The sequence below is a fragment of the Muntiacus reevesi genome, chromosome X, assembly GCF_963930625.1.
Source record: "Muntiacus reevesi chromosome X, mMunRee1.1, whole genome shotgun sequence".
Taxonomy (NCBI): Eukaryota; Metazoa; Chordata; class Mammalia; order Artiodactyla; family Cervidae; genus Muntiacus; species Muntiacus reevesi.
The window spans coordinates 129,888,688-129,912,095 of NC_089271.1; the positions used below are offsets into that span (position 1 = coordinate 129,888,688).

Here is a 23,408-nt window from a genome sequence, read left to right on the forward strand (position 1 = left end):
GGAGAGGGAATGGTTAGGATGTGAATATGTATGTGTGTGTATGCGTGTCTGTGCATTTGTGAATACTGGTGTTGCCACTATTCCAAATATGCATGGATGCATATATGTGTATGTACACATGTAGACATGATCTCTCTAGTCTACATCCCCAAATTTGGAATCATGAAGGTACTATGGTAATTTAACCAGTCAAACTGATCATCAAAATAAGGAAGTGATGGAGTGCTATGGCTATTCCCAGAGTGAACGTGTTAGAGGCAGGGCGCCATCTGGCATTTTTCTAGTGGTCTGAAGGCTTTTGGGGAGCAAGATCATCATTGGTTTGAAGGAGAAGAGAGAAGCAGGCTGAAGCCCCACTGGCAAGTGTCTCCTCATGCTCCTCAGTTTGCAACCCAGGGCAACATCGTATGCTTGATTAAGCTTGCAATGAAAAGGATTTATTTTAAGCCATTTTAATAATTTCTTTTTTATCAGAAGCTAACCAAGCAGTTTTATAGTAGCCTTCATTAGCATGAAAGACCTATTCCTTCATCTAGGCGGCTTGCCTATTGGTAAATTTTACTATGAGCTGATGTATGTAGAAAACACACAAGTGTTTTGACAGGAAGAAAATCAGAATAGAGCCCATGAAAAATCGCCTCTTGCTTTTTAGTTGTCCGGCTCATTCTAAGTTAAAATAAACTTTCTTTTGGAGGAAAGGGGGTCTCTGTGCCAGGCTCAGCTGAAATGTGTTGTGGTTTTTTTGTTTTTTTTTTTTTTTTCGATTTCCCATTCTAGTCCCTCCACTTTCTGCCAGGTCCTCTGAGCAAACAAGCCCAGCATCTCTGGGGAGAAGACTGCTACTACTCTCTGAGCTGCCGCAGCTGCTGCTATTGTCACTGCTACTGGTCTCCAAGTCATTTTTAACTTGACTGAGAGCCTGCTGTGTTCCAAGTCCCATACGGTACCCCGAGAGACAGTGTGAAGGAAATACACAGTACCCTGTTCTTTGAAATAGCCAGTTTCTCTAGTATTTTGTAAAACTGTTCCATTTTCACGCCAGATTCAGGAATACAGATGGTGCTTAAAGCAAGGCTCACTCCCCCATTAAGGGCACCTCCCGAGTTTCTGGCTTTGATTATAAAGGTCAAATTACATATGCCTTCTGTGTCAACTCACAGGTAATGTGCTTCTCTCTCAAGTGAAAAAGACAGCATTGGATCCATTGTAACCAGCATAGTAACAAGTTTCTGTTTGACTTCTTTAGGGCCCTCTAGCTGTATGATTGCTATTGGGGAACCCAGATCCCGGAAGAAGGTGTAAAGCTGTCTTTTCCCGCCTGTATAAAAACCTCAAGGCTACCTTCACAGCAACAAAATCAGTTAATTATGAAGTACTCCTGAGAAATCAGTGCTGGTTGCAGGAGTTCTTCCCATTAAATCTGTGGATATTTAGAGTGGGGGAAGGAAGAGACGAATAAACAGAACTGGAGACAAACATGGCAGAATGTATATATGGGGTTTCTCTCTGCCTTTGTGGGGCTCTTGAAGACTCTGACACATACGCCAAACATGCTTAAGACACACACCTCTACAATCGTGGGCATCCTATCTCTATCTAGGACATGAATCACAGATTTTGAAACCGCATCTATAGCGTAGAGCTGCTAATAATACCTGACACGGCCTTCAGCCTGGCCCCTGGGGCGCCCAAGTTCTTGACAAAGGGCTCCCTTTTCAACCTTCGGGAAGCGTCTCTTCTTCCTTGGGAAGATGGGAAAGGACAAGGGCCTTTGGTTCCATTTCCTGGGTGAGGAAAGAAAGTAGATTAGCAAGCCAGAGTTGGACAGAAACAGGTATTCTTCTTCATCCCATCAACTCTCAGGAAGAGTTTTATACTTGATCTGGGTGTGTTTTGAGGGTACACATGGAGAGAGGGTTGTAGCAGTCATCAGGGGGAGGTGGTCGGAAGGAGGCCTGCAAGCAGAGCCCGGGAGCTCTCACTGGGGCAGAATTAATGCCTTCAAACCATTGATTCACCCACTGCTCTCCCCTCCGTCACCTTTCACCTCCCTTGGCCACCAGGCAGATGTCTCAAGGCACACCAAGGAGACCTCCTCTTGTTCTGCCATTTGGGAGACGTCAGAACCATCCTCTGGGCCAACAACAGAGTGATTCCAGTCCAAGAGCCTGGGGGGGTCCGGAAGGACAGGCTGGGGGAGGACCTGGTTGTTCTCCAAGAGCAGGGACCTTCCTACTGCATCCCGTTTTCCCTCGGCAATCCACAGAGGGTCTGTCAGTCATGACTTTCTCACTCTTGGCGAAGTTACTTGTGTTTTCACCCTGTTGCACCTTTCTAGGCTAATGAATTCTTTAGGTTTTCAACGTGCTATACACAATAGCATTTCTCTACTAGCTGTCTTAGCAGGAAGAGCACTGACCTGGGAATCCAACCAACCTAGGTTCACATTCCACCTCTGTCACTGACTAGCTGAGTGAATACAGGAATTTTTCATCCCTTCTCTGAGAGTCAGTTTCTCCATCTGTAAAATGGAGCTATTGATACCTCCTCTTCCTGCCTTGCATGGCTGCTGTGATGAGAAAATGAGATCATTGACCTAAAAGAACCTTAAACAAAAGCACAAATTCAGGTGCTGATGCAGAGTCATATTTGCTTTTGCTTAATCTACATCTAGCTTTTAGGGGGCCGTTGGTTCTAGAATTCTCAGAGTTGGTGAATAAGGCTGTGATCCCTTGCTCCATCTCTGCATAATTTTATACACTCTAGTCGCATCCCTTCCCAGCCTTTATCTTTCTAGACTGAAGAGTCTGCATTTGTTTAATCTATCTTCATATGGCAACCCCCTCCACCCTCCCCCATCCCCTTGATTATAGAGTGGCCCTTCTCTGGATCATCTCCAGCTCCATTATGTCATTCTGGAAGCACTAAGACCAAACCTGCACAAATGTGCGTGTGTGTGTGTGTGTGTGTGTGTGTGTGTTCTCAGCTCTGAACCTCTTACTCTGCCCCCTCCCCAACTGTAAATCCTAGAACAGGATGCTAGCCCAAGACCCTCTCTCCAAAGTACAGAGAAGGCCACTCGGCCCCAGGCTGTAGCCTCCCCCTCTTTCTCTACGCAGTCCCGGCCCCAAGGGGCTAAAACGGCTCCCTGTCTGGCTTGGGAGGCTGGGAGGTGGATAACTAGGATGGGGGGGGCGAGGGGGAGGGAGGAGAGGGGTCTTGCGCAAGCGCACGTCGCTGCTCGGACCGCCAATGCTGCTGCCTCCCGGAGCAGAGGGAGGCAGGAGAGGAGGGAGGGAGAAGAGGGGAAGGGAGGGGGAGGAGGCTCTTGGGCTGCAGCTTGCAACCGAGGCAGTCTCTTCTCAGCTCTCCGGAGGGACGGGGAGCGGCAGCCGCGGAGTAGGATGCTCTGCGGGGCGCCCTGAGCCGGGGGCTCCTGAAGCAGCTTCGGGGTCCGGGGCCACAGGGCAGTTCTCACCATGCATCAGTCCCTGACTCAGCAGCGGTCCAGCGACATGTCCCTGCCGGATTCCATGGGTAAGTCTAGCTCAGGGCGGCGGCGGCCAGGAGTGAGTACGCTGCCCCCTGGACCGCGAGCGCCCGGGCCGCCCCGGGGAGCCAGCGGGCGGGAAGCGGGGCGAGGGAGGGGGGTCCGTGCGCCCCAGCATCGGGGTCGCGGACCCGAGCCCCAGGGGAGCGGCGCGGCGGGGGCGGGGGCGACGCGCGGAGCTGCGAGCGCCCAGCTTGCGTCGGAGTATCCCTTACCGGAGTGCGGGTGTGCGCGTGTTCGTGTGCGTGTACCGACAGACTTGCAGCCGGCGGTAAATCTCAGCTGTCTGGGGGATCAAAACACTTCCCTGCAACCTGCGCCTTCGCTTTCCATTCGACGCTCCCTCTTTGCAAAGTCCCCGTCACTTCTAAGAGCTCACCACTAAAGATAATTAGAAGAAACAGGGTCCTCGCCCCCTCCCAACTCAGTCGAAGCTGCCCTGAAATTCAGAGCTGCAGTGGGGGGAAGCCTGACTTGCACCTCGCTGATGGGGGGGTTTGCGCAACCCTGGGGGATGGGCGGCAGGAGGGGGGTAAGAAGAAACGGGGCGGGGGGCTGGCAGGAGGGGAATTCCTTAGGAATCTCTCAAGACAGCACAGCTCGGCAGTCTGCAGCGTTAGGATCAACATTCCTTGAATTTGATTCCTATTTTGTTCCTAGTGCACGGAGTGTGCGTTGTTTGTAAAAAAAAAAGGGGGAGGGGGGGAGAACGAGTGAAAGCGCAAGAAAGAGCGAGCGCGAGCCCGCGTATCTTCTGAAGTCTCGCTTTTCCTCTCCGGGTGGAAGGGAGGGGGAGGGGGGGATCCACTAGCCTGATTTTGTTCAACACCTTTTCTCATGAAAAGTGGGGGACAGCTGCCTCCAGGCATAAACTTGGCTGCTCCTCGAAGCCGCTTTTAGGTAGTTACAAACAAACAAAAACCCCCGTCCCCCCTCAGCTGTTAGGCACCTACCCAAGACCTATGATTTCACTGGGCGGAGAAATTAATTTGGAGCCCAGGAGAGCGGGAGGGGATCGTCAAGCCACGATTCCACCTAATCTTCACATTCGCCTCGGATACATTTGAACCACATCGAATCCCCGCTTTCCAACATACTTTACATTCTGCAAAATCCCTCTGTCCCGAATTCTGGCCATCCAGCCTGCTCAGGTCTTCTCCAAAGAATTTGCGGGAACATCGAGGGGAGGGGGCAGGGAGAGGATTGAACTCCCTACGTAAGCTCCCTACTGCCTGCAAAAGACTCCGTCTCAACAGAATTCGTTCACCCGAGGGGCCCCAGATCTCTTGGATGGTGGAAAGATCCGTTTTTTAATGGTTTTGCCTATTCAGTACAAGAATTTGCTTTTTTAAAAAATTATTTTTAAGGGTGTAGTTATTTGCAACGTGGTACAAATAAGGCCAAGGACTCGGATCCGAATCCAGAACACAGCAGTACCAGACTCTCCCCACTCCCCAGGTCTCTCTACCCCCACTCCCCACCCTCAACGCGCGCGCGTGCGCGCGCGCGCATACACACACACACACACACACACACACACACACACACACACACAAGCGCACACGCACACAGAATGCACTCCTCACCTTGGCCAGCTGTGGCGCCAACGCAGCCCTGGCTCCTCGACGCCCGGCTGGTGCGCGGGCGAGGGCTAGATGACAGAGTGCGAGGTTCCGGCTGCGCGCATTCCCGCAGCGACCACAACCACCTGCAAAGCCGGCCGCCCGTGCCAGCCCCTCTGCCAGTGCGGGCAGTGGGCAGGTTAGGGACCCCAGGTTAGAGCGTTGCTCTTGGGCACCCTATTAGGCAACCGGGATGAAGAGAGTTCTTTCTTGGGCTCCCCAGGGGCCCTCAGCCAATCAGACGTTTCCCAAAAGATCTGCGCAACAAGATGAGTGGGCTTCGCCCAGTCCAGACTCGACACTGCGGGAAAAAGAATCACAGATCCCATATGGACGTGCGAGCCAGCTCCACGCAGCCCACTTCGTAAAGTGCGCAGACCCAAGGCAGAGCAAATTCCCAAGTCGAGCGGTACCCTGGGTTTCCAGAGTTTGGACAGGGGAGTCTCCCCGGAGTTCCCTGGCGTAGGTCCCGCAGAGCCCAGGCCTGAATCAGCGTCTGGGCTACTTCGGAGCTGCTCCCACTTTCCTCAGCCCTGGCAATGCCACCTTCCCTTGCATGGGGGAGGGGAAGTGGAGGTGGGTGGGTTAGTGTTTCAGCCTCCAAGGGCAGCATTTCTGAGGGAATTCCCTCTACACGCAGGACACAATCTCAGCCAAAACAATAAAATAGAAAACACACAGACACACACTGCACCAAGGTCCCTGCACTCTACGCCTGCCGGCTGCCGGGGAATGAGCGAGGAGTCCGCGACCTGGGCGGAGCAGGCGCTTGGACTGTAATTCGACTCCGGCGCCCCTTCATCCCCCTCCCGCCAACCCCCATCTCCCTTTTGGCAACACCGCCCCCAGGCGCTAAAGCACCTCTACTACAGCAGGGCTCTCCTTCCCTTGCAAATAACACAGTTGTAATTCACCGGTGGACTTGGAGGTCTCTGGTCCAAGTATTGCCCGAAGCGGGGATTTCAGCACCTTTAACGAAACGTTTGGGAGATTGGCAGAGCCTTGAGGCTCTTGCGTGGGCAGCCACATGTTTCCACGGATGCTCAAGGCTGGACTTCCTGACACCCACCCTGTATGGTCCAGCTGACCCAGGTAAGCAAATCATAGTGGGTTCAAAGGTCAGCGCGAAGGATTAGCCAGTCAGCAGCAACCTACCGCCCAGGACAGAATTATGGGCCTCAGTCCTTGCTGCACTCTGATAGAGACTGCATCCTCTGTCCTCAAGGTGCGAATTGAGAACATGTACAAGGTTAAAAAAAAAAGTGAGCAGACACCATCCATCCTACCTTCTGACAACCCACACCTTGGTTCCTGTCAGATATATAATCCTGGGACTGGTGGATATCTTATGGGTTGTGGACCAGACACACAATTACAGCACAACTGTAGCAGTTATAGTGAATAGACTTCCTGAGTGAGGTAGCTAGGAACTCAGGGACATGAAATAATGAGTGATTAGAGGAGAGAAAGCTTGATCAAGGAGAACTTCTTGGAGGAGATGAATTTTGAGCAGGTCTAAGAGGAAGGGAGGAACCCGGATTCACTGACCGCAGTGCAGGTGGGGGCTCTGACCAGGGAAGGGCCTGGGAGGAGGGAGAAGCTGGCTGTATTTGGAAGGGTGGAGATGGCAAATAATTGGGCCCTTCTCAAGAGCAGAGCATCTTGGCCGTCATGAATCTGGGGTGGAGGTGGGGCACTGCAGAGAGGGAGGGCTGCAGTGGTTCTGCAGGGAGGCTGCTGGGGGCGGAGGGGGGGCAGGCAATGCCAATGACGGGACTCAGACTCTCCCACTGCTGGTGGTTGCAGGGGTGGTTGCTGTCTAAACAAAAAGATACTGGGCATCACATAGACAGGCTACTGGGAGCCAATGGAATTGTCCCACTGGTTGGCCAGAAGGTTTTTTGTGCTGGGGAGCCCTCAGATGTACCGTATTTAAAAAAAAAATTATATGAGTGTCGCCCATGTTTATTCACACACCACCCCCTCCCCAGCCTTCTTGATTAGAAAGGAAGCGATTCTGAGATGTGGCCTCTTGTTTATTCAACAAGTATTGACTGCTCACTAGGTATCAGACACTGGTGGGCGCTGTTTTCACATACCTGCGGCTGTACTGAAGTACCTCATGGTGTTTGAGGGTTTTTTTTTTTTTTTTTTTTTGATACACTGATTTAAAATCAGAATAAGATGTCCCTGTGTATATGGGAACATCTAAGGCCGGCCCCACATTGTACCCTAAGAAGAACAGAACTCTGCTTCTCCGTTCTTCAATAAAACAACAGCCAGGAAAATGTCCTAAGGAGACACAAAGAGCTGCTTTTGGGAGCCTGGACCACACCATCAGAGAACAGGTGTGTCTTGCTCGAGATAGATGTGACTTTTCAGTCAAATTGCCTCTAAAGATAAATGGAAGGGTGCTTCTTCACTTTTCAAAAGGATACACCCTGGGGTTCCTTAAAATGGTCAGCTCTCTAAGTTCAGCTAGAGATAATTTCATTCTATACAATTTTAATCCTTATAGTATTAAACAAGGGGTGACTTGGGGGAGGGTGTGAGGGGCCAGAGGATAGATATTCAACCTAGTGATGGGAGAGTTTTCTTAGGAATTTGATCCAAAGCTAATCCTACCTGGGGGTCAGGCCCCTGTGGAGCTCCAGGATCTCTGCCTGGGTTTTTCAACTGACTGGATTTTCAATTCAGGTTCTAAAGCAGTAGGGAAAAAAAACAGATTTTCAAATGACACCATGTGGTTTGCTGAGTCACTTTTCTGACCTGGCTCCTGTGCTTTTAAGAGTTAGAGTGATATTTGCTAAGGAGACCCAAGAGCTGTGAATAAAATCAAAAGCCAGTTGGCCAGGAAGGAGCCAGGCGAGTGATATAGCCCCAAATTTAGAAAGACCAAGACTGTATACACACACTCCCCCACCTCTAGACTCTAAGGTGAAGTGTTTTCCCTGTGAGGTGTTGAGACACTTTCGTGTGTCACAAAGATACCCTTGTTGTGTCCAGCTGTTTCCTCACTCTCTTTGGTTAGCCTGGGGTCTGGGAGGGTCAGCTGGTGTAGAAATGCAGACAGGGATGGCAGGTCATGTTGGTAAGTTTATTTTGTGTGCTTGCACACTCAGTCGTGTCTGACTCTTTGGGACCCCACCAGGCTCTTCTGTCCATGGAATTTACCAGGTAAGAATACTGGAGTGGGTTGCCATTTCCTTCTCCAGGGGATCTTCCCAACCCAGGGATGGAACCAGCGTCTCTTGTGTCCCCTGCACTGGCAGGCGAATTCTTTACCAGGAAAGTCTATGTTAGAACCCCTCTGTGAAGTCAACTAGCAGATTCACTGAGCAGCTGTCATCAAATGGATGTGGAGACCCTGGTTTAGAGACCCATTTAAGGTCCCTGTAATCCAGAGGAAGGGTAACACCTTCAGATAAACAGGAGAAATCAATCCTGCTCCCCCATCCCCAACCCTTCGCAGTCCAAGCCTCCCTGCTCAGCTCCTCTGATTACCAGCAGTCAGCTCCCCATTTGCAGCCCAAAGAGCCCTCTCACACGAAGGGCCCTAATAACACAGGTGTCTCCAGCTCTCCTCAGGTTTTCCCCTGGAGGCGGGACTCAGCGCACACCCCCCAGAGGAGCCCCCTTTCCCAACTCACTTTACCTCTCCTCCCAGGGTGCGACATGACGCCTTAGTCTGTGAGTTCCTCTAAACACTCAGGCCACTTCTACATTTCGATGTAAAATGGTCTTAGAATAGGACCATATTAGAAATGACCCTGATGAGTCACGTCCCTCACTTTCGAGGCTGACGTCAAGGGAGAGACCGCCAGCCCCTCCCACCTCCCTTGGAGCCTGAGGCAAGGACCGCACTAGGGGAGACGAGATGGATGGTGGGGCCCACTCAGGGTGGCTCTTCTTCCCTCAGGGGAGGGGGCATCTGCTGGGGGCTGCAGGGCCAGCCACAGCCCCTCCCTCTCAGCACCGCCAGGCCTCCTGGGTCTCACTGGCTTTCTCGTTCCCCCCCCTCCCCCCCCCCGCTTCCCTCATCCCCTCTCCCCTCCCTCCCTCCCAGTGGTGCAGTCTGAGCTTCAATGGCAGCCGCTTCCCGAGGCTGCAGCGAGGCCTCCCAGAGTGATGGGGGTCCTAGGAACAGCCCCAAGTGGCCTCTTCAGGCCCATAAATGACAGCCAAGCCACCTGGGTGGGCGACCCCGTCAAAACACTCCTCTCTAGAGAACTGGACTCTCAGAACTAGTCCCCCAGTTGCTTATTTTTATGAGAACTCCTAGGTGGTACCTCATCCCTCCTATTTCCTGTTGAGAACCCCCTCCGAACGAGGAGTGTTGAACAGTTCTCTATTCCTTTTAAAAAATTAAATTGAAAAGCGAGTCTAGATACCATTTTTCTATCTGACTTCATAAGCCTGTTTTCGAAAAAAAAAATACTGGTTTGCACTATCATGTCTGATAAGCACTGAGTAGGAGAACGGGTCTCTCATCATTCGTATTTATGTCACCCTCACATAAGCCTAAACAATGTAAGCTATAATCCTCCCCATCTACTTCCCCTGATACAGATCTTTGGGGACTAATGGCCTCCAAACATTTACTTTATTACACACATTTGTTTTGTGGCAAATCTTGCCAACACACCATTTTAAAGTTTATACATGAGGTGGCAAATATCAGAAATAAATGAAAAAAAAATCCCAGTACCTGGCTTGGTTCTGGTATTTACACTGAAAATGAAATTTTATATCTCCAGCTTATGAGAAAACCCTTCTTAGTTGCATATTGGCTTTAAAATATTGTCATTTAATATCTTCACAGTACGCTTTTCATTTATCATACACCTTGTAATTTGGCTTAAAAATACACTCCACTAAGTGGGTATGACACATCTTTTATCAGATGCAAAAAGCACAAAAATGTGTTCAGTTTTGTTTTTATGTAACTGGTACAGTTCCTTCTAATGTTTATTTTCAAACCAGAAATGTATATATTTTACTGTAAATGTAACCCCTGACGACTGCACAAACCTAAAGCTCCATCTCTTCTCTGTCATCCCGTCATCCCACTCCCCAGAGATCACCCCAGTTACCAGTTGGAGTAGGGAAGGAACACCGTCCTAGCGATTTTTTTCTTTAAGCCCATCCCTTCTGCGGCCGAAATGGGCAATTTCAGTTTCTCTATGTGCTTTCAGGAGCCTTCAATCGGAGGAAACGAAACTCCATCTATGTCACCGTGACTTTGCTCATTGTGTCCGTGTTAATTCTCACGGTGGGCCTCGCTGCAACCACCAGGACCCAGAATGTGACTGTTGGAGGTTATTACCCAGGAGTTATTGTAAGTATCAGAGGCATAGGTAGGTCTCAGCAGCTTGCTAGCTAGAGACGTTTTGTTCTACTCTGATGGCTTTCAATTCTGTTTGAGTTTCTGTGTTTGCTCAGTTTTCCTCCTTTATATATCTCTGTGTTCATATAGAGAGACAACTCAGGGCTATTTAGAAGGGCACTGGACTAAGAAGAACCCAGCTCCATGCCTAACTAGCAGTGTGATCCCAGCAAGTCCCCTCACTCTTTGGACCTCAGTTTTCTCATCTAGGAGATGTTAGTGGTTAGCAATGTTAACCTTAGGCTGAGGTTCTTTCTGGGGGTCTGCTTTCCTATACATAACAGAGGTCACCCAACCTTACTTGAACTCTGAGGACCCTTGCAGCTTGATAGTCTTATGACCCACAGCACACTGATCTCCAAAGTCATCCTACCGTCCTCTCCGGAAAGATATGTGGAATATCCACTCCTAAAATATGTGTACGTATTCACTTACAAATTATATACATGTTCATAAACCTATTAAAATGGAAATTCAAAAATTAGATAAAAGTGAATGCAGTTTTAATTTTTAATATCTTCATACTAACACTAAAATTTCAAGGAATGGTACACACTTCGTATGAAGTCTCATTAAAGTTAGTGGCTATAAATCCTTATTTCAAATAACCTACTAGATAATTTTGAATATGTGGGACTTTCTTCTCAGATATGATTGTCATTGGCATCATTGTGTTTTGAATGTACTCTCACGGGGTGGCAAAGAGCTTACCCTGAGAGTTCCTGTCATTTTCTCGCTGTGTTACTTTATTAGGGTCATCTTCTTTGTAGTTTATCAACAGGAGTCTTTGCTCACCCCTTGTCCGTTTTGTTGCGACTAGTTAAGACTAGATAAGACTATCCGGGGACACATAATCTGCCCCACACCCAGCCCCCGCTGCTTTCCTCCCAAAGGATAGCTGCCTTGTCACACCGAGGGAGGGCGCCAGTGACAGTCCGTGTGTTGAATAATCGTAATGCGCAATTTCCTATTCTTTCAGATAAACAAAAAATAGGAAACAAGAGTTCGAATAATTTCTTTCCCTACTTGAGTGGATTTTTTACCCATCCCCAAGGCTGCATGCAATCCATTCTGGAAAGCACTGAACTCTGCATACAAAACCTCATTTTTGATACTAAATCATCACATCATATATGAAATGAAATATATACCATTGTGTCAATTATACCTCAGTTGAATTGAGGCAAAAGAAAAACAAAAACCTCATTTGGATCTACACATGCTACTACTGATCCCCAAAACTTAATTGAATACCAATTAAATGACTTCCCAATTATAACTGCTAGAGGGCGGGAAGGAAGTTAGTCAGAATGGGATTTTGTTGTTGTTGTTTACATTTTAGGTTATCAGAGAGGACAGATGAATTTGTTGTTTTCTTGTCTGTCTTCTTTTTTACTTTTTTTTTTTTTTGAGTGTGGGGGTTGGAGAGAGAAGCAAAGGAAAGGGAAGGGATTAAAGATGGATGCCTTTGACAAGCCAGCACTGTGAGTGACCAAGCCTGACGCCTGTTGCCTAGGTCACCGATTCCACAGTCAGCCTCCTCAATAGCCCTGGACTCTGGCACCCAGCTGCTGAAGGCCGCCCACCCCACTGGGGGAGTTCCTTCTTGGGCCCACAGGGCTCCCCTCAGCCAAGGGCAGGTGTCCCACAAACAGCATTTGGTGCCCTCTGCTAAGCATGTGACGTGAGAACTCACCCGGTTCACTTCCTGTGGTGAGGCAAGAAAACCAGTCGTCAGCAGAATTGGGTTTTATTTTTAAACACATGAAGGAGGGGGGAATGGAGGGAGGGGGGGTAAGATTGCATTTTGGTGGCTTGGGAAAGCAATTTATAGGGTCTGTGTGACTTTGTGGGCTTCAGGTAACTGCATTTAGTAAGAGATTTCTGACTGCTGAGCACATGCTCAAGCCAAGATTCAGACTCCCCCTGGGTGAGGGGAAGGTATTTTCCATGTCATTTAAGAGTAGCAGCTGCTATTCATGAACGGTGGCTCTGAAACTTCTCTGTAGAATATCTGCCTGTGGGTGGCTGGGTTGGAATACATTAACAAAGGAAGGAGGGCTCGTGATTGTTGTTATTGAAGTACCTGATGTTCAGCTAGCACTGGAAGTTGAAGCAGTGGGAGAGTATCTCTGTGTGTGTGTCTCACTGAGAGCTGATGCGGAAATGTTAATCAGAGAGCTGGCCTTATGGTTTAACCTTAAAATTTTTGCTTTTATAGTTCCTGTAGATTGTTTCTTTAAGATAGGTTTTAATTATAGAAAGTGAAGGGGGGAAGATTGCAGGTTGAACAGCCGAAAAATCCATTTGAGGTGATAGGTCAGATCATGTTATAACAGATACAATAATGACTCATACCTCTGAAAAAATAAATGCCTGAGAATCTAGATTTATTTGGGACCTGGGTGCTTTCACTAATTGAATAGTTTGGTTATTAGAGAGTTATTGTATAGACTCTAAGCCAGTGGTTTCCCTACCATGGTGTGTATTTTAATAAACACCCGGGGGAAGTCTTAATTCAGGTGGATCGGCAGCCACTTGGAGAACTAAAACACAATAAATAAACTATGCTTAGCAATAAAACCAGAATGAGCCAAATGTGGCATCTTTAGATTCCGCACTATCAAGTTGGCCAGTCTGAATATAAATAACTATTATATAGATTTTGGGGGAAAAGTGTCAGGTTATTTGGAACTCTGCTATTTTAGGACTCTGGTTAAATTCGTATGTGAGAATGTAAAATTTTAAAACAGACCAATTAGGGAGCAGTTATTAGATTAAATGATGACTTACCATACACTTCATTTAAAACTATTGAGATCTCAGGCATTGAAAAATCTAACCGTATTTATTAAACTCTAAGTCACGTGACACTTTTCTGTGGCATCTTTATTTTACCAAATGAGATGCCCTTCGACAATGAGGTGCATTCTGATAGGGTGTTAACTACTGTACCTGAACCAGAATGTGGTGTCATCTTAAGACAAGTGTGCAACAGACATCTTTAAATATGTGCTCATTTCTACAGGCTGAACTGTATCATTTAAAAAAAATTAAAACCAACCTAGAAAGACAAACTGGCTTAGGATTTTTACTGTCCTCAAATATTCAAGACATAGTCCATTCTAGAAGAGTTCCAGTGAACTTTCTGCCCAGGAGGACTAAAAAAAATAATAATAATGAAATAAAACAAGAGCCTCGGTTGTATGAAGCTGGAAAAGATAAGCGAGAAAGCCCACTCCTTCTCTATAGCTCTAACCTTAGATCCAGGAGAACGAGGCCTCCAAATGTGTTTCCCATGCAACCCGCAAGATGGAGTTGGCCACTTGATCAGTGCTAAAAGTCTTACATGCCAACATCTTCTCCCCTACCTGTTGTACTGCTAGGGCCCACATTCACCTGGGTTTTCTTTCAGGAAAGAAACTAGGAGTTTCTGTCCTCTTTCCCAGACAGGGGAAGGGGAGGCTCAGTTAACTGAAAATTATATCAGAGTTGCCATGGGGGAGTAGGAGGCAGAGACAACAGGGATCATTCTTAACCATCAATAGCCCAGAAACCTTCTCTAAGGCCAGTGTGGCTTCAGCTTCACACGTGAATACTCTTGAAATCCAACAAAATTTTGACTAACTGGAATGCTCAGGAAACATAAGGAGCTCTGAACAGTGGGATTTTGTGGTTTTGTAGTCACAAAATAGTTTGTAGTCACCATAATAAACAGTGGTTTATTGTGAATGAGGCAGAAATTTTTTCTACCTCTTGTTTGAAACTGTTTCTAAAATATAAGATCATTCTAAGATAAAGTTCCTTGCTTACTAAGTGAGTTTCAAAGATGAGTCTTGAGTCTTGATTTGCTTGATAAGACTAACCCTCCACTAGCTTCCTGTTGCCTCCTTAGCGTTGTCATTCAAAGCTCTCTGAAGATACCCTCAGCCTGGTCTCCCACACCTTTCTTTTGCCAAAATTGTCCATTCACAGTCCCCTGAACATTACGTGGGCTGGGACGTCCTCCTAGTGCTCTCTCTCTCTCTCTGTTTATCCAAATGTTCTTTTCTATCCCATCTTAAAGACAGCTGGGACATTTCTCAGCTACTGGGATCCACAGTTGGGTCTACCATCTTTGAACTCCCTACCTTGGATTCTTTCTACTCATAATTGTTGGAAAATAGTCATATTCTGTTTTGTGGAATGTTGGGCTATATTCTCATTTAGCTTTGTTTATACACATCAACAATCCCTTATCTAAACCCTTGGGCCAGCTGTGTTTGCAAATTTAGTCTTTTTTTTATATTTTAGAAAGATAATACAGTGTATCTATCATATATTGGGTTGGCTGAAAAGTTCATTTGGGTTTTCCATAAGCTTCAGAAAAACCTGAATGAACTTTTTGGCCAACCCAATATTATCTAACATCCCAGTGGAGTCTTGAGATATACCCAGTAATCAAGCATCTTCATCTTTCTTTAGTAAACTGTGAATTTTTACACTAAGTAGATAAACATTATAAAATAACCTCACAGCAGTTTGAGGCCAGGTTTTGCCACCAAATTAGTTACAAAAAAGCCTTTTGGTTTTAAGAACTTTGTTGATTTCAGGATTACAGAATAGGATTGTAGACCCATTACCTAATTATGGTTCCTTGAGGCTGTCTCATTGATCTTGGTATGGTATCCCACCTCATTTCCTGGCCTCCAAATCACAGGTCTAGCACTGAGCCTGCCAGAGTAGCTGTCCAATGAAAACTTATCAAATGATTAATCCTTTTAAGCTTCATCCTCAGGGAATAGGCATGGGTGCAGTCTAAAAAGAGCCCTGGAATCTGATTTCTAATGATTTGTCTTTTTTCCCCTACAATTGGAGAGCAGCCAAAACAAAGAAAGCTGGTTATTTGTTCAGGTAATGGGGAGTCAGGATGGAGGTCCAAAGGTCTGAACATTCCACGATTCAGTGCAGTTCTCTAGGGAGGACCAGAGAGCTTACCTCTCTGAGGCCTCTGGGGAGCAAACAGTTGATTAGAGGCCACTGCCTATTTGCAGGAAATTCTGTTGAATTTTTTCCTCCTTTGCTTTCACCGCCTCAGCTCTTCCTCAAATAGGATTTCTCACTCCCCCCTTGCAGAGAGCCTCTTCCCTGAGGAGTGGGCAGTGGCAAAGGTTACTGTTCTGCTCACAGTGGCCACAAATGCAGCAAAGTGTGACTGGAAGAACACCAGCTGTCAGGGGATCTGAGGGCTCCTCCTGGTTCTGCCTGAACTTGCTGTGAGAGGGAACAAGCCCAGACAATTCTCTTAGGCCTCCATTTTGCTGTCTAGCAAATGGGACTCATAGGAGCTCCACCGAACTCCGTAACATGACCCTGATCAACGTGGAGGGCAAGTGCTTCTTTAAATTCAAATGCTTTTCATATGTAAAGTCGTTTCAGCGGCACTGGTTAGTGCCATCATCCAGATGAGTGAATTCTTCCAGCCAGAACTCAGGTGATCTTAGTGTCCCACCTGCTGAACTCTGCCTGTCTTTGACCCCATTTCTCTCCTTCTCTGTGAGATCTGGAAACGACCGTGTATTTAACAGCCTCCCTTATGCAGGTCACGCTACATACATGCCTTGTCTCATTTCATCCCCACAGCAGCGCTGTGTGGTCGAGATCATTGTGATTCCCATTTAATAGAGGAGGAAACTGAAGCACAGAGTGGTTAAAGAACTAGCCCAAGACCACACAGTTTCTAAGAAGAGTAAAGTCAAGGATATAATACAAAATGAATTATTCTCAGCTTCTTGAGCACCTTGTTTCTACCTCACCTGTGGTCGTTTGGCCACAGACTCTCTCCCAGGGCAGGGGCCATGTCACCTTATTTATGTGACAAAAGTACTCAGTGAGGGTTAGAAAATGGAATGAGTTGGAGTGGAATAGGAATGGAATGGAAGGAAAGGGGAGGGAACTGGGTAAAGTAACTGGCTGCCCTGGGATTTCCAGACTTAATTCCATGAGGCTTCAGGCCGCCTCTTCTGGTCACTGCCATCAGAGAGTTATTTGAGAGTGTCAGCAGAAGCAAGTGTCTTTGCTTTGCTTCCTGTCTTAAGGCAAAGGTTGCCATTGGGGATCAGGAGACATTCAGTGAATATCTGTGGAAACTGATGAACCACTCAGTAAAAGGACTTATTTTCCTTGTAAGAAGCTGCCTCTGACTTTCTTTCAAGCTCCACAAATGGCCCAGAGTGTCATAAGCACAGACTATTCATGGAATTCTTCCTGAAAAAATAGATACTGTGAACTTATTGGAAGGGCAGATAAAATAGAATATGAAACTCTTCTGAAATAGAGCAAGGAATGATAGGACTTCCCAGGTCAAATCAGGTTAGAGCTCAAAAGTTAAATGTCTTTTTAAAGAGTGATAGTAATTGCTAGAACAATAACTCCTATTTACTGAGTACTTGCTGTGTGCTAGGCCGTGTACAAAGTTCTTTGACTGTAGCATCCTGGCTAATCCTTACAAAAATCCTGCAAGATGGCCACTCGATGGTCCCCATTTTCCAGCTAAGGAAACTGAGGTTTAGGGAGGTCATTCAGTTTGTTCAAGGTTGCAGACACAAGTGAAAGAGCTGGTTTTAGAAGTCAGGCTAGTCTGATGACCAGCTTTTAATCACTATACTTTAAAATTTTTATTTGTTGTTTGGCTGTGTCTGATCTTAGTTGTGGCATATGGGATATTTTGTTGTGGTACACAGGCTCTCTAGTCGTGGTACCCAGGCTTACACAGTATGTGGGATCTTAGTTCCCTGACCAGGGATCAAACCTGTTTTCCCTGCACTGCAAGATGGATTCTTAACCACTGGACCACCAGGGATGTCCCTAATCACTATACTTTTATCACAATGCATTTTAATTACATTTCAAACAAGACCAGGTGGGAGACAGGCATAGAGTAACTGTTGAGAGGATGTTCTCTGTAGGGTCTTGGATGGCACGGAATACACCCTTATGCTCTTCAGCTTGTATTTCCCAAGAGGGGCTGCTGGCTGAGTGGCCCTACAGAGTGAGCCTTGGAAATTTGTATTCATTCCTTCCCTTCAATCTCTTTCTTCCTTGGGTCTCTGAGGCAAGCGCCCAGTCCCCCTACACTGTCCCACCAGGCTCTTGCCCAGCCTTTGGGTCCTTTAGATTTCCAAGCCTGGTGTAAGGCTTGGGGGGCCTCAGGCTGAGAGAGATACCCCTGTGAGCCAAGGTAAGGCTGCAGATGGAAAGCCTGATCATTAGTGAGGCTCAAGAGAAATGTAACTACACCACTGAACTTGCATTAAGATTTATTGGTCCATTCCCACCACATTTTACTTCTTTCACTTTCATTCCTGATAACGGCCATCAGTTAGTGATTGTTCCCAGTTGAGACTGGCAGACTCAGTCCACTAATGGCAGAACTGAGAGCAAAGTGGGATTTGCTACTCTGAGCCATCATCCCAGACGCTAAGACAGGGAGATTGTTTCTCAGTGTTTTACACTGCCATTTCTGCTCACCCTTTAATGAATGCTTTCTTTCCATAAATGAAGCAGAGATGGAAGAGGAGGTGAATAAGTGCTCACATAAATTGCAGTGGGTCAACCACAAATACAGGCTTTCAAAAAAAATTGTTCTTTTTTTTTTTTTTAAGTCTAGGTTAAGGTGCTTGCTGATTTCTAAAGTACTTCCTGGGTTTGATTAGTGTGGCAGATGCATCAAAAATTGCTATTTCCAACCTTTATTTTGTGATTCGTGCATCAGGGTAGAAGGTCTCTTTTCAAAGAAAAGATAAAGATCAGAGTATAATGTGTGCTTTTCACCGTTATCCGACTCTTACTGACTCACTGGTCACGTGCTAGGTAATGGATATGGAAATTGAAATCAGTAGGCTCTGAAAAGCGATGGTTGACTTTTACTTTTAGCTTCTGGGCACTTAAGTTTCTTTTTAGGTGTGATTCATATCTACAGGGGCAAATTGGTAAATGGTGGGAAAAATGCTCATACTGTATTTGTGTGCATAACAACTGCACGGGTTTAGCAGGTTATTTTCTGCGATCCTGAATCGTGTCCTGGGGCTGGGATGATTGCGTGGTCAGGCTGACCATCTATGCCCTGTTGCTTTACAGCTTGGCTTTGGATCGTTCCTTGGAATCATCGGATCAAACCTCGTGGAGAACAAACGGCAGATGGTAAGTTTTCATGGCTACACAATCAGACCACCTCTTCATCTGAAAGAGCTCAACATTTCTGTGGATGGGTAGCACACTTACTAAGGTCGCCCACATCGGACCACGAAAGAAACAGTTACCTTCCCCTAAGCTTCCGGGAAACTTGTTTTAAAGTGACCCTGTGGTGTGGGACTGGTTCTCACCTTGCCTGATGCTCCCTCAGTTGCCCAGCTCATCTCCTTAAGTCACAAGGATAGAATAATCTGTATCTTCCCCTTTGCTTTTCTCCTCATCAGCAAATGAGTGCACCAGCCTAACCAGTCAGGCCACTGTCCTCGCTTGGGATGCCTTTGCTACTCTGATTCCCGCACTCAGTGGCCACCCTTACCCCTTGTTCTCTGATGGATAGCCTGAGATTTCCATCTAAGGGACTTTAATTAACAGAACAAATACATGTAGGGCACAAGAAAACAAAATTACAAAGCTGGTCTCCAATAGTCCCATGACCCCTTGGTTCAAAGCTACCTGTGTGATGAGGTGGAGAGGAAGGATGAGCATATACTGGGAGGTAAAATTCACCAAGTTCTCTGTCTGAATGGGGCCCCTCAAGGGCAAGCTGTTGTGTCTTCCTGCTTCAGCTTGAGAAGACTTTGTAGAGGGCAAGAGAAGAAAGTACAGACTGAATTGCAAGCTTGTTGCAATTTTATAGGCTTGTAAATCAAGAGGCCTGGTGAGTGGTCAGATGGTGGACTGATTAGGCTCCCCAGTACAAGTCTCCGTGGCATCTAGACTTTGATAATGGAGTCTATTTAACAGCAAGTTTAATCAGATAACATAATAGCTCCAGGGACAGAGAACTCGAACCATATGTTCTCCCCCAGCAATGTGGGGAATCGGCCTCGGGGGAGTTCTAATAGTCCTCTTCTTCCATTTCACCTGGGCTCTCCCGCAGCCAGTTGTGTTTGCACTTTGGGTTTAAATTATTCAAAATAACAGGGGAGTTCTAATTGTAGAGCTGATCATAGCATAGCTAATAATGCCAATTTCATGACATCGTTCATCCATTATTTACCAATCCTCTGTACTGCTGTGAAGTGAGATTTATGGGACAAGGTTTCTGAACAACTCCCAAAGGAGATCTGTATTTCCTCGTAGCCTGTTGAGATGGGAGAACCTTAAGGTGGTCTTGACTTTTATTTCCCCTCTTATCCCTGGAGAGCAGCCTAATGTCATCCTGTTTTTCCCCTTCCCCCCAAAAAAGCACCTCAAGGAGTGTTGTTTTGAGGGTCAACAAGGGCAGATGGGGGCTTCCCACATGGCTCAGATGGTAAAGAATCTGCCTGCAATGCAGGAGACCTGGGTTCGATCCCTGGGTCAGGAAGATCCCCTGGAGGAGAGCATGGCTACCCACTCAGTATTCTTGCCTGGAGAATCCCGTGGACAGAGGAGCCTGGCGGGTTCTAGTTCTTGGGGTCACAAAGACTGGGACACGGCTGAGCAACTAACACTTTCACAAGGGTAGATGGTGGGCTCAGGCAGTACCTACTCCCAGCCCTGGAAACACCTGGAAATGCCTACCTCCTCATTGGATTGTAGTATTACCCTTGTAATGGGAGACCCATTATTAGGAAAACTTCTGTTACCTAACACGGTCAGAGAATAGGGCAGTCTAGTTCCAGCAAACAATTTTTGTACTTGAATTTTTTCATATAGACTGCACAGAATTGATGAATTTCAGAGACTTCAACCCTTGTAAAATGTCTTTGACATGTAAGCCATAAGTTGTGTGGTCTCCTTCCTCTGTGATGCAGGGCCATGTCAGGTTGTGTGGGGCTTCAGAGTCATCCCTTCTTCACCCCGCCCCCACACCATGAGGGGTTGGGAAGATCATTGCACTAGGAGTTGGAGGGCACAGGCTCTCCCATAGCCTGGCCAGTGACCTGGGACACACCATTTCCCCTCTCTGAGCCTCCAACTCCACAGTAAATAAAATAGGAGTTGGACTACATGATGTCGAAGGTCCAACACTTTTCTGAGTCTGAGAGTGGAAGAGCCATGCAGCCTGATTCCTCAGCCTCCTCTTCCTTGGGTCCTCACTGACTCACGGAGTGAGTTTCTTAGCTTGCCCTGAAAATGTAGGACATGCTCCAGTGGCCCCTTCTCTGCATCTCCCTCCCACTCAGGGCCTCTCCATGGGGTGGCGGGCCAGCGTTTGGCTTTGCCTGGCGGTCTCTTGGGGAATCGCCTCATCCCCAGAAGCAGTAAGAGTGGAAGGCTAACAGACACTTTTGCTTTGTCCCCCCACAGCTGGTGGCTTCTATCGTCTTTATCAGCTTTGGTGTGATTGCAGCCTTTTGCTGTGCCATAGTTGATGGGGTCTTTGCTGCCAGACATATCGTGAGTATTTTTAGTCTGGGGTTAAAGTCAGTGTGCAATACAAGGAGGCTTCATTGAGCGGGTGTGTGCTGGGTGTGTGCTGAGGGCTGTGAGGGGTACGGAAGAAGTAGAAGACAGGATCCCTGCCCCATGGAGGTGATGTCAACATGAGGACCTCCTGGAATGCACTACAGAACTGGGGTTGAGCTGGGGGGGGTGAACTCTAGGTGCCAGAGTGGTTTACCTTGGGTCAGGCCAGGCTTCCCAGTGGGGAAGGGGCTGGAGGTTGTTGAGATTTGGAAAAGTCAAAGACAAGGGCATTGGGGCCAGGGAATTGGCATTGGGAGTGAGGAGGCAGGCAGAGAGCCCTGGTAGCTGAGCTCCCCTTGCCATCTCCAGCAGCGACAAGAATGGCCCATGAGGATAGATACGTTGTTTTCCACATGTGGTATCTAGTTCCCTGACCTGGGCTGGAATCCGTGTGCCCCTGCATTGGGAACACAGAGTCTTAAGCCCTAGACCTCCAGGGAAGTCCCCCAGACACCATTTCTAGGATTGTTGAATTTTGCTGTCTTCATAATTGGAGAGGAGTGATGTGATTGGGGTCTGGAGAAAGCCCCCAGAACTAAAAAGTCTCCAGAACAATCCCAGTCCTGGCGTTCAGATGCCAAGTGCTTCCAATTCTGGAGAAGCTAGGCCTCAAGGAAGGCCTGAAACCCAAATCTGTGCTTCTTCTCAGAGAAACCTGGGATTCGGGTCCTTCCCGTGGGCCCCTCTAGAGGAACCCTCACCCCTCACTTTGTGCTTTCTTAATCTGGCCTAGGGCCATCTTCTCCATTGGGCTCAATAGACACAGTGCCCACAACCATGAACTTTTATAGGGTCCCAGAAAAATATAATTTATTTTCAAATCAGAGGAAAAATGATGACCTTTTAGGCCAAAAAAAAAAAAAAAAGGTTTTCACATGTAATAGAAATTTGTCTTTATACCAACGCAGTCATAACATATAATTAAAATAAATGAAACATCCTATTCAATATTTTGAGTGGAGGAAGGAGTCCGAAAAAGGCAAAAGTCCCGGGGAGGTCATAGCGTGGCCCTGATCTGGCCCACAAACCCCAAGCAAGAGTGAGCTAAGCTGCTTACTGAGCCCCCACAACCCACTCAGACACTTATTTTTATCCCCAACTGAACCAACAACGAAAATGAAAACATAAAGCAATTAAAAATCCATAAATAAAAAAGAAAATGGAAACATCCTATGAACTAGTTGGAATTGTATATTTTGTAAACCAAGTGAATTAGAGCAAAATTGAATCATAGAATATTCTGTGGATCAATGATATTTTATTCCATTTCAGTCTTTGGCTTAACAGTGCTGGTTAGCCTGAGGGAGAGTCCTGGGTATGGACTATCTGGGCAAGGGTGATTTGCAACATTGTTTCAATACCAACTTGTTCTGGGACTCTCCTCCCATACTTAAGAGTCAGTCCCTCACATGCCTAGCTTAGTGGAATTCACAGTCAGTGTTGGCCTGTAAGGAGATCATTTCTGGGAAGGGGGAAAAGTATGGGGTGGGAGAGAGAGGTTTTTTGCCCAGTTCTCTTTTTGGACCAAGAATACCTCGGTTCCTATATCAGATCCATCCCTTATTATTTTAGCTGAGAGCAGCCATCTTTTTCTTTTTGAAAAGGCAAATGACACAACAGGAACTTGTGACATCCACTCTCCTACCACCCTAAACACCCTAAAAGAGCGATTCTATAGCGTAGGCGATTTTCACATATTACCCTCTGAGTATATATACCTATTTTTGTAGCATGTTTGCAATCAGTCATAGTATTGTGTGCTATTTTGTTTCAACAGGCGCCATCTTAATGACAATAATTCTGTGTTTTTGTGTGGTGGATTTAGCATTTCAGTGTGCCTTGACATCTATTATCTCGTTTGAGACCCACAACCATCCTGTGAGATATGTAGGGCAGACATTATTATCCCCATTTGACAGCACTCTTCACTCCGAGGCAGTCTCCATGGCAACACAGGCCTAGTGGCCAAGAAGCCTGCAGTAGATTTTCATGGCATCATGAGCTGAAATGGCTTCCTCCTTTTCCCTCATATTCCCACTTCTAATTTTTTTTTAAACAGCTTTATTGGGACATAGTTCACATCTCATTTAATTTACCCATCTGAAGCATATAATTCAGTAGCTTTTAGTACATTCATGGATATGTGCAAACTATCACCAAATCAATTTTAGAAGGTTTTCATCATCCCTCAAACAACCCCATACCCTTTAGTTATCACCTCTCT

General features: G+C 46.8%; 1 protein-coding gene across 1 annotated transcript in view; it reads left to right on the top strand.

The window, feature by feature from the left end:
* The first annotated feature begins 3,339 nt into the window (after positions 1-3,339).
* TMEM255A (transmembrane protein 255A) overlaps positions 3,340-23,408 on the top strand; it is a 49,029-nt gene continuing 28,960 nt past the window's right edge. The window contains exons 1-4 of the mRNA XM_065915422.1: positions 3,340-3,537; positions 10,368-10,510; positions 18,677-18,739; positions 21,026-21,115. Coding sequence (XP_065771494.1) covers positions 3,480-3,537; positions 10,368-10,510; positions 18,677-18,739; positions 21,026-21,115 — 354 coding nt within the window. The 5' untranslated portion in view covers positions 3,340-3,479. The remainder of the gene's footprint in view (positions 3,538-10,367; positions 10,511-18,676; positions 18,740-21,025; positions 21,116-23,408) is intronic.